The sequence below is a fragment of the Solanum lycopersicum genome, chromosome 1 (assembly GCF_036512215.1).
Source record: "Solanum lycopersicum chromosome 1, SLM_r2.1".
Taxonomy (NCBI): domain Eukaryota; kingdom Viridiplantae; phylum Streptophyta; class Magnoliopsida; order Solanales; family Solanaceae; genus Solanum; species Solanum lycopersicum.
Window position 1 is genome coordinate 1,482,343 of NC_090800.1, and position 12,621 is coordinate 1,494,963.

At 30.3% G+C, this 12,621-nt stretch overlaps 1 protein-coding gene across 1 annotated transcript; it reads right to left on the reverse strand.

The window, feature by feature from the left end:
* Positions 1-940: 940 nt before the first annotated feature.
* Positions 941-11,664, reverse strand: loxF (lipoxygenase). The gene is given in 10 exon segments (NM_001247330.2): positions 941-1,448; positions 2,252-2,592; positions 3,456-3,722; positions 4,328-4,629; positions 5,358-5,468; positions 5,668-5,753; positions 5,978-6,295; positions 7,145-7,388; positions 8,738-9,006; positions 11,219-11,664. Coding segments are annotated over 10 exon segments (2,709 nt in total). The 5' UTR covers positions 11,571-11,664; the 3' UTR covers positions 941-1,029.
* Between the last annotated feature and the right edge of the window lie 957 nt (positions 11,665-12,621).

The following is a 12,621-nucleotide window of genomic DNA, read 5'->3' on the forward strand; positions in this document are numbered from 1 at the left end:
TTGTACATAACACATGCATCTCACAAAAAATATCGTTGTTTTAATCTCTTAACATTTCACAAAAAATATCGTTGTTACATTTCCCTCTTTTTAGTTGAGAGAATTGACCTGTTGATGGAAGATAGTGCAGGAGTCCAGACATGGCATGTTCTTCATAGTTTGGTCTAAAAATTTACTACTAGTTACCTATTCATTCAACGGAAAATATTCTGAGTTAATAGTTTGGTCTAAAAATGTTCGTGTTGTCAATAGTCTGGTCCAAAATATTCATACATCTAATAGTTTGGTCCAATAATGCCCCTATTGATCCAAATATGCAAAGACTATGTAATTTTTATTTTTCTTAGTTGGTGTATAGAATGGGGCAAAGACATTTAAAGTTGAAAATTCAAAAAGTTTGATTAATCATAAGAGGAAGCTATCATAGTAAGAGTAATATTTGGTTCATAAACTTTGAGAAAAGACATTTCAAATCAAAATTCCAAAAACAAATTGATTGGTTGGTGCATAGATCTTGACTTCCAAGTCAAGTTCAAATTATAGCCAAGGAAAATTAAAAAAAAAAAAAACAAATGCGATGACCATCGTTATTTCACTCGTAGTTAACCGAAATCTGTCGCTAAATAGAATTAACGATGAATTTTGTTGTTCAACTACCAAATTTATCCGTCAATTTACTAAATCCAATTTGATTTTAGTAGTGATGGTTAGAACTAATATTGTTACAAAGGGCATTTACAAAACAAGAAATACACATTCGAGACGTCCATGACGGACGGATCATAGCCCCTGTAAAAGACGAATACGTTATATGTTACACTCTAGGCGAATCTTACATCGAAATGGGAGAAGAAGGTTAGGGATCTTGTAAGACTGAGTTCAGAAGAGGCACCGAGGCTCAAAGATAACAGACAATACCGTAACAGTTGGATTAGTAGGATTACAACAATTATCTTGCATTATTATATATACTTCTTTTAATTGCATCTTATTACAAAATTCACAAATATTATTTTTTTTTAAAAAAAATCAAATGGAAATGCTATAAGGTACACCTTTTCCAGTAATTCCAGGTTCAGAAAATGGTTTCAATAATTCATAAGGCATAACTCCAGCTCCATTTCTATTCTTCAAATTACAATCAGCATTTCTGGCATCAATTATCCCTTCAAGCTCCTTCAATTTCCCCGAAAATACCTCGAACGCCGCGTTAATTACGGGTTCATCTTTCCAAAAAGGTTCAATATTTGTGCCAATATACTCTTCATCTGGAGAATGGTTTGATAAAACATCCAAAACTGCTATTACTTTTGTTGCTTGAAGTTGTGAAGGGAAGCATTTTAATAATGCCTCCTCAGGTTTGTTCAAAAAATCCTCCCATTCTTCATCTGTTGGATCTTCAGTTGGCATTTTTGACCTAGCAATTGTTGGCCTATTTGGAAAATAGCCTACATATTCGATAAACCGTAAGTACAATCAATCGTCTATCAGGAACAATCTCTCTACTCTCGTAACAATATCGTAAGATCTGCATACGTTCTAGTCTCCCAGACCTAACCCGTGGGATTATTATAAGGGATACTTTAAATAATTTTACTTATATATATGCTGTAAAGAGTACGTAGCCTAGTGTATGAAGCATCCTGCATTAATTCACACATGATTCAGGGAATGACACACCCTAAGTTGAGTATAATATATGCAACATACTCTAAAAAAACTCGTAATAATTTTATCGTTGTTCCAAGACCTATCCGTCCTTTATTTAACTTGTATGAACGGACAACTTATGTTGCTTGGGTTACCAAAAATGTTGCAACATCCATGTTTGAATCTCCAAAGTCTCACTATTTTTGAAATATCTAACACACACTCGTCGATATTTTTAAAGAGTCTGAACAACATAGACCTATCCTTCATTTAACATATATGCTTGGATAACTTATATTACTCGAAATCTTCAAAATGTTGCTATGTCTGATTCTCCGAAGATTCACTAATTTTGAAAAATCTGACACACACTCATCGATATTTATAAAGAGCCTGCACAACATAAACCTATCATTTCATTTAACTTATATCCACGGACAACCTGTGTTACTCGAACTCACTAAAAATGTTTCTATGTCTAATTCTCCAAAGATTCACTATTTTTTGAAAAATCTGACACACGCTAGTCGATATTTTTAAAGAGTCTGAACAACATAGCAGACGATATGGAAAACTAATGCAAAGAAGCTAAGGAGAGTACCTGCATAGCTGTATTGGCCAAAGTTTACAGCTGCATGATGGCCAGAAGTTACCCAAATTATTGTTGTGACAATACCAATTAAGTCATTTGGGGTATTTAACTCTGGCCACCATGGCTCATCTTTCTTGTCACCATGTCCAACATTTTTAATCTCTAACCACCAAGCTTGGAGTTCTTCATCACATTCAATGAGATTTGCTTGTGGATAATAATGGTTGACATAATTTGTTACCCATTGTTTAAGTATGTCCCAAAGTACTAAACCATCACTAGCAAAAGGGTAATCTTCTATTGTTAGTCTCAATCCATATGGTGCATTTGGATCTTCCTCTGCCAATCCCCTGTATATTTTGCACATCAATATCGAAGCAAGGGAACAAGGTCCGAGTCCTTTTTTCGTCAAAAAAAAATAATTTTTTTCTGTATATATAGATGTTGAATCTCCCCCTGACGTAACATACAAATGTACAAAACAACATCTCTTGATTCATATATGTGTGTTAGTATGGATGTGCGATAGTAGGTTAGTTACCACTTTTACTAAGTAATTAATTTATGGAGATTTACTTGTAAATATCTCATAACTAAATAATTTTAGCGAACATCAAAGGTTGTGTTGAGGTGGTAAGTACCCCTCTATTTTTAACCAAACATCTCTAGTTTGACAAATGTGAATGGCGTCCCGTTTAGTTTGGAGCGCTTAGCCTCCAAAAATGGGACTTTCTCTACAAACTCGGACTATAGATGGATCCATAGAGGGTACCAAACACTAGATGAAAAATTTTAAAAAAAATAAAATAGAAGATCATTGACCACCAAAGATTATAATGAGTGGTAAGTACCCTTTCATCCTTAACACATCACATTACTTGGAAGTGTTTAACCGTAAAATGAGATTTTCCGATGAAGATTCGAATTAATGAAACCCTAAAGCAAGCAAACTCGGACACTGGATGAAAAACGAAAAAAAAAACAGAAAATGAGTGACCACAAAAGTTTGTGGTAGACTAGTAAGAAAATATATGTTTATTTTTAACTACAGGTTTCGAGTTTGACCCCTGTGAATAGAGTCACCTTTGGTTGGGTACGCTTTACTCCTAAAGTAGAACTTTGTTGACGCGAATTCAAATTAGTTGGATATCAATACGGATACCGGACACCAAATCAGAAACGAAAAAAATATAGAAGATTAGTAAATTATTACCTACTAATAAGGTCCTCAGGGAGTGCTTCTCTATCAAACCTCCACTCAAGATCATAGGCAACAGAACTCAACTCCATTGAATACTTGCCAGGGGAAAATGAACTCTCAATAACACCATTTGCATTAATAAGTGCTTCTCTAGCTGTACCATTTATCTCCATTGTATATCTAAAATGAGGAAATAATAATCTATATATTGGATGCATTGCACTTAGTTGCCTATTAGATGCTATAATGTATGGCTCTGTACAACAATGAGTTCTTAGCCTGCAAAATTTTGAAGAAAAACAATAAGTCATAAGTTTTTTAGGCGATCCGATAGTTTAAAAAAGGCATAATACATAATATATAGTCAAACTTGGCCTCAACTGGCAAGTAAGCACTTCAACTTTAAGCGTGCACATCTAGACACCTCAACTCGTCTCCACTTTGTGTCAGGTGAATACTCCAACTTATAAAATTATCATCTAGACGTACAGCTCAAATCGTCTCCACTATGTCAGTTGAGTTCTCCAACTTATGAAATGATCATCTAAAGACCTCCCAAATTAATATGTCACGTCAATGTCGTGCGTTAGTCATAACAAGTTGGAGTGTTCAGTTGTCATTTGTGACCAAGTTAAGGTGTTTAGAGACATGGACTCTCAAAGTTGGAGTACCTACTTGATAGTTGAGACCAAGTTTAAATGTCCTTTAATATATTATGCTTAACTATTGACTTTATTGCTCAGGCTCTTCAATAATGTTGAAAAGTGCATGCCGGATCCTCCAAAAATAATACATTGTTTTGGAGCATCCGACATGGACACTACAACATGATTTTGGAAGACTCCGAGCAACATAGCAAAGTGCATGCATCATTCATCACTTACCAATGACTAACTAGTTGGTGATAGCCAGAGTCATGAGCAAGAACATGAGCTTTAGCAATCCTCCATAGCCAAGCACCAGTGGCATACCAAGTTGGGCAATAAACTTGCTTCCATTGAGGCTTATCATCTACTGGTGGCCTAGTTAGCTCAATCGCCAAAGGTCTCAATGTGCCATTAGGTGTCAAATAGAACAAAGTTCTTGATCCATAAAGTACTGTCCCTTTGAGTTCATTCACTTTGTTCACAAATGGCAATAGCAAATCATGATAATCTAAGATGAACAACTTCTTTTGTTGAACCGCCTGCATTGATTATGTATAAACAAAGATCATAAGGGGCGATCCTAAATTTTTGAACCCTCTTAACAAAAAATGACATTTCTTGTTCATCGGGAATAAGTTCTAGATGTAATATTCGCATAAGCTAATTTTGTCTACGATCCAAGAGTTTGAGACAATTCAAGAAGTTAAAGAGAGTGAAGATAGTGTAGTGTGTTGCCTATTGGGCGGGAGATTTAGTTGTATCGACTTGTGAACAATTGAACAACACATATAACTTGTGACAAATTGAACGCGTTCTTGTCTCATAGTTTAAACCAATTTATGTTTGACAGGCAACAAAAGATAGTTTTTAATGCGAGATGAAAAGTTCAGTACCACCCCTTATGAAAGTCATTCTTGCACATCGCTTTATATAATCGTGTAAATTCCACGAGCTATTCAATCTATTATTTGCGCGATATGACCTTTCTTGAGATTACTATTAGTTCAATAAATTAACTAAATTTCGCCTTTAAAAGTAGTGTTGGATGAATTTTTCCTTTGTAAGGACAAATTTAGCCCATTGGGCTATTTGGGAGGACATGATTTAAATAGTGACCTCAAGAAGTGTCATTTGTGCAAATAAAAAAATATCAAACTATAAGCCTGACCAAATATCGTTTGTCCATGAACAAACCAAAAAAGTATGTATATTTTTCTCGTGATTGAAAATAAATAAATAAAAATGATACGTTTATATATATATATACCTCTTCAACAGTCATAAATCCTCCAATTTCTTCTTCAATTAGCTCTTTTGTAATTGCTGATTCAGGAGGTCCATATACCTCAGGGTCTAGCTTGCTCTTCAATGGCCATTCCTATATTTAGCAACGGATCAGCGACAGATAAAATTATGTTAGATGAAGCAATAAACTATATTCTTGCTCAAAATGTTTCAACCATTATTAAAATGAAAAAATTAAGGCAATAACATACGGTAACCAATTAGCGTATGTATACTAGATGAATTGATGTAAACAACTGATGCAGATAAATCTTTTTATCGGAATTACATACCCTAACCAATCGTATACTATATGGATTCAAACCAGCTAAGGTTTGACGAGCAAATTCCACATCTCTAAACCATGCAAATTTGTCCCCTGCAATAAATATAAATAAAATATTTATTTTTTTATAAAAAAAAATAAAAGAAAAATCAAACATACCAACAATATTTTACATTTTTGGTGGATCCGAACAACATGTAAATCATTCTCAACGATGTTATCCCCCACATTCCTATAGGTACATATTTGATATGTATATGCCGATATTTAGTAAAGAGTCTGAACAATATATGTTTTTATAGGTTTTAAGTACTTACTTTCAAGAAATTCAGGAGTTTCAAAAAGCAAGACATCTTTTCTTGTTTCAGAAATAGCCCTAATGAGCCTTCGTATAATCGAAAAAAGGCTATTTGTTTGAAGTGCCGGAAGTTCTACTTCGACGTTGTAAAGTGAGTCGATGGCCGGAAAATGGGGAAATCCGAGATCGCGGTCTGTGATGATCGATTGCAACCCTGGCACTACCGCGTGTAGGACCGCGTAAATGGTGTTGCCTGAGAATGATAAGTCCTTCACTTCTGAAAATGCTTCATCTCTTGGTACATAAGTAAAGTCACCCTTTGATTCGGATAATGGATCTGCGTGGTCGAAAAAAGAGTCAGACTACAAGAATCTATTGCACTCACTCAAAAGATATTTAATATTTTGTATATATAATAAAGTGGAATGTGTATTGTGTAATCTTGGAAATATGATCTAAGTTATCAGTTATGTAATCATGTCAAAAACTATAACTGATAGTAAAAGTGTGTAACGGGATCTCGCCATGCATAGATAGGATATGTTTGTATTATCCGACAATTCCCCCTCCCAACATCTGTCACATGCAACATGTCATTCATGAAATCGAACTCATGACCTATATTCTGATACTACTTATCAGAATCTCAATCACTTACAATTATACCAATACACATAACTGATAGTCAAGGCACAACTTTTATTTATTTATTAATTTCATCAAGCAAAAATTATTTCGAGTTCGATCATAACTCCGACCTGAACCATTTCTGGCCCATTGCCTCCATGATCAACTATCTTCACTCATAGACAAGATATTGACATTACCCAACAAACTACATACTTAATAAATAATCTAATCATGCACAAATACTTTTTACTCTGTCAATGTATACAATAAAAGAATACTTTACGTTTATGAACTACTTCTTCCGTATCAATTTATATGACTCATATTTCTTGTTAATCAGTCCAAAATAAAAATGACACATTTCTATATTAATTAACAATTTAACTTTAAAATGTTCATTTTATCCTTAGTGAAATGATTTGTAACCATACACATATCCATCATTTATTTCAACCCCTAATTTCAAAAGTCTTTTTTTCTTTCTTTCTTTCTTAAAACTCCGTATCATATATCAAACTAATTCATATAAAATGAAACGGGGATGATATTTATTTACCTTTTTCACTTCTTGCTCTACCAGTTCTACACCTTCTAGGATACGGTAATTCTTTTCCACCAAGTACTGGTCTTTTACCATCACCATCACCATCACCGTCAGGATCACCGATATCATTATAAACATCATAGTCATAAATTCTCTCATATATTTTTCTTTCTCCAAATCCATCACCTCTTAATGTCACAAGTTCTGTCTCTCTTAACTTCTTTACTCCACTTGGAGTTTGAGATGGTAAATATGACTAATCATAAGAGAAAAAAAAGAATTAGAGTCTATATAGTTGAGCATATAAATTAAGTAAATAAATAAAAATTCCTAATTGTTTAAGTATTTTAAAGAGACGATCATACGATTCTACATGGCATAATTAGAATAAGCGGAGGTGCTAAGTTCAAGTTTCACTGTCATCTCGAGGTGTCAAGATTTCACATTATATTAAAGCAAATGAATATATATATATATATATATATATATATATATATATATTATTTTCAAAAAAAGTTAAAAAAATTGCATGAATTTTTTTCTCTTATTTTTTGAATCTTTTTAATAATTTATATCTCTTTCTCGTACTCATGTGTTAGTGTCAATATCTCCTTTTTAATTTCCTAAATTCTAACGTTAGACAAAATTCATATTGCTATGGATAATAACAACAATAATAATAATAAATTAAAAAAAAGAGGGACCATTAATATAAGGTGCAAAATAATAGCATCATCCTATATTTTGTACTACAATTAATAAAATTATTGAAAATTTAATAGGACCACAACCCCACTTTTTTGTGACATTTTTTTGTCTTTATAATTGAAACATAAAATATAAAACAAAAGTATTATTTTGTTTTTCTTTCACAAATTAATGGACGTATATGTGGTCCAATATTTGGATTGCTTATTACTTTGCGTGTTTAAAATATATATCGTGATATTAAAAAAAAAATAATATATATTTATTATAATTTAATTAGAAAGTCTTTTTAAAAAAATTTCTTTTATTTTTTATTGATATTTATGATTAATTACAATGTATATGATTCATAAATTGCGTTTGTAGTTATTTTTAAAAAAATAATAACTACTAAGGATAAAATAGGGATGAACTTCTAAAATAACTGATATTTTCAAATAATTATTTTAAAAATCACAATAACTAATCTGAGACAAAAATAGATATATATAATTCAAATCATTTTTTCAATAATTAACATCTTTCGTCCATTGTCAAAATCAATATTCTGAACGAAGAAACTCTATATAAAATAAATTATTATTTAAAAGCTTCAATTATGATTAGAAAGAAAAAAAAATACAATAACATTGTATATGATTTAAATCAATTCGTTTATTACGAAAATCAATATGTTATTCTGAACGAAGAAATCCTATATATAATAAATTATTTTTTAAAAGCTTCAATTATGATTAGAAAAAAAAATACAATAGCATTGTATATGATTTAAATCAAACCGTTTATTACGAAAATCAATATGTTATTCTGAACGAAGAAATCATATCTAAAATAAATAAAATTTCCCTAAGTATCAAAAAAATATAAATAAATAGAGGCGATGAGATTTACGCAAACCTTATTCGTGAAGAAAATTCTCTTATCAGGATTATCATATTTGGAATGAACCCAAGAGTTGCATGTAATTTCAACTTTGCCATGGACAAAACCGTCAATTACAATATTTTTCACATACATTTGCTTGCGTTGTTGATTTTCTATTAAAATTGCACCAACGTCCCCAAAGTCTTCAGGAATTTCAAATTCAACCTCATATTCTCTGTTTCCATCCACATCTCGTCCACGACGTGCAAATCCCTCAATTGTTGGCTTCTCAACTCCAGTCTCTTTAAATAATAAGAAATAAAAATAATTTATATAATATTGAAAGAATGGGAAATTAAATAAAATTTAGTTAACATAAGAGGGAGACATTACGATTCAATATTAGCTGATATTAGTTATGTATTTGTATAAAGTTGAACAAGTCGAATTTCAACTTAGAACGGGCATAATCAGGTAGGATGCTCCGTAGGATGCGAATTTCCACCTAGAACGTTACACATGTGTTTGCTTGTTCAACGTTATACAAATTTAAGTGATTTCGTGTACATATCCAAAATTTGAAGGACATAGATGTCAGTCGTCACTCGTCAGATAAGGCCAAGTTAAAAGACTCACTTACATATTATATTTTTGAATTTTATGAATTTCTATAACGACTTTTAAATTAATATACTAAAAGAATGTCAAACTATAAAATATGTGAATAAAAAATATTTTTGTTTTCTAGATATATAATATAATTTTCGATCGAAGGGGTGTCGATCGACACTCCTCTACTATTTAGTAATTTACTTCTAAGTGAATGCTATAGGAAAAAATTTGCAAATGAAATGACATCCACACATAGTCTTATCTATTTGAAGTAGACATGAGGATAATTGTTTCTTTTTTTTTTACATTAAAAAAAATCATGTTTTTTTTTGAATTAATATTCTACAAGTATTATAAAATTAATTTTTCGTAAGGTTAACTTTTGTTTCTTAAACTTCATATTCAACCAAATAAGTTCATTTAATATTTGTAGAATTAATATTTTGCAAATTCAATTTATTTTTCTTTTCTTAAACTACACATGCGATCAAATAAGTTCACTTATTATAAAATTGTATTTTTTTATACAAACAATTATTGTGAAAAATGAATTTGTTCTTTTTATGCATTAGTAAGTTTCAAATACATAATCATATTTTTTATATTTCAAATATTTTTGTCTTTATATAAAATAGCAACGAACAATTTCTCCTAATCATTGAAACTAGCTAGCTCCTCAAGGAAGGGAGCAAATAATAAGACTAGTATTTTTTTATAAAAAAAATAAAACACATGATAAACACGATTTATTTATTTTTGGTTATTTCTAAATTGTTAAATCTCTTTAACATCATGTTTTTTTTAAGTAAAGTAATAAAGAAGATTAAAAAATTCTTAATATTTCTTTTTTAGATTTTTGAATAAATTTTTTATTTCGCCACTAAAATACTTTTCGTCTTCCTCCTTCCTTTCAAGAGAGAGGAATGGAGCAAATAAAATAACAATTCCAAGTAAACGCGAATGAAACTCATTTCACCAAAATCAATAAAAATTACGATAATTTTAAAAAATATTAAAGTTTTGAATACAATATTTCACAATAAATTACGAAAACCATAAAAGTTGTGAAATCCTCAAGTATATATATCTCAACTTTGGTTTCAAACTCTGACTCATTGACACTGTAGACATTGAAAGGCATCTCGGAAATTCCATAAAGAGATCAAGATCTCGAATACTTCACAAATTGATGGATTATTCACATAGAGAGATCAAATCTAAATCATCCTAGTTTGAGAAGTACGTCACTAACGACCCTCGAATCATGAATAAATCCTAGGAGAGTAGAATCAAGGGATCAACAGAATTGTAACTGCTATCTTAATCAATAAAATTATGTTTCTTCATATTTTATTTGTATGATTTATTTATTTTTCATATGTTTAAAATTTGTTACAAACAAACACATTCACATGTAGTTAAGGATCATGATCAATTTATCATCCTTTCACCAAAATATTATAGTAAATATATTACTCAAATATATATGTCAGAAAATTAATTACTTTACATATATATTTTTTACTAATTTATATGGCATCACTTGAATCCGTACATATAGAAGCAGAAATAAAAATGTATCTATTTGAAATACTATGGTAAAAAAAAAATTATAAATCATAATAATTTATACTAATAACTTAAAATATCTAAAAAAACACACAAGGAAATTACAATCAAATAAAAATTTGGTTAACTCTCGAAATTTCAACCATGTCACATACATTAAGATTAGGATGGAAGAAGTATATATTAAACTCTGAACATTTTTAATGAAATTTCTGATTTCGCCAGCACTGGAAAGTCTGATCAATACACATAAAAACTTAAATAAAGAGAGAACACAATTTTACGTACGAAATAAATATAAAAAATTTATGAGTGAATCATGAATATACTTACTAGGATCAAGCTCAGCAGCAACAATAGACAAAAAAAGTGATCTACCAAATAAATCACCAATATCATCAAGTCCTCTTGTTAAACTTAAATTAGTTCCTCCAACTGTTCTTTGAACAATCACAATGGCTTTACCACTTGTTGAATTTTCAATATTAGAACTTTGCACATATGAGGAATTTTCAGTAGAACTTACCACAGCCTTGGTGATAAAATTCTTCTTTTTTTTAACTCTAAGATTTTTATTATTTAAAGTATTTATGGGAATAGAGGCTAAGCATAATGGTTTAGTCTTCCAATATGGAATAAGGGTTTTTGTGGATTGTGATGATTGTTGAAGTTGAGGTTTCAACATTTTTTTTTAAAAAAAAAAATGTTTTGTGATTTGTATTATGATTAATTCTCTAAGGAGTTCTCTTTATATAGATGGTGGAGTTTTGCTTAGGGAACTTTGGTTTTTGTTGTTTTTGTTGTTGTGATTGTTGTGGTGTCTTTGGCTTGTAATTTTTCTTGCATGGATATGAAATTAAAATAGGATTATAGATAGGGGTAAAGAACAAGTACTCCTAGACTATGATTGAAAACGTAGGGACAAACGGTAATTAAAATAAGGTCCTATTATTTTCTGAATATTTTTTTTGTAATTTTGTACACTTTTTGTCTTACGTGTCACGCTCCTGACTCCACACAATTGAGGCGCATGGGAGATATATCAATGTCACGTTAGACAAAAATGGGTTCAGCGAGTAAATATGACCTTAGTTTAGTTAAGGTGTATCTCTGAAATTTTGATCATAGTCTAAGAGGGGTACTTGTAAACTTTCCCTTATAGACATATGGTTGTTAAATATGAGGATTAGATTGAATTTTAATAAAGTAAAAGTTATAACTTCAATGAAAAATATTCGAAGTTAATCTTGATCACAAATTATACCATATATTTTAGACTAATATATACGTACATACAAAAATATCTTAAGTAAAACACGATATCTATAAACATTGGTTGTTGTTGTTGTTATTGTTTCATTAGCTTGTAATTTTCTTGCATGGATACGAAAGTAGGTTTATAAATATGATTATCAAATAGCTGAATTGAATTGAATATTGACTACTTAAATTTATAACTTCGATTAAAAACATTCGAAGTTAATCTTGACAGATTATACCATATACTTATATATATATATATATATATACATATATATATATATATATATATATATATATATATATATATATATATATATTACGTTAAACAAAAAGTAAGAAACTTCAATAAAAAACATATCGGCCAAAAAAAATTAAAATTTTCTAAAATTTAGTGGTCCAAATTTCAAGGGTATACTATGTCGAAAAGTATAACGTTTGAATAAATTAATAAACAAAAGAATTATCGAAAACAA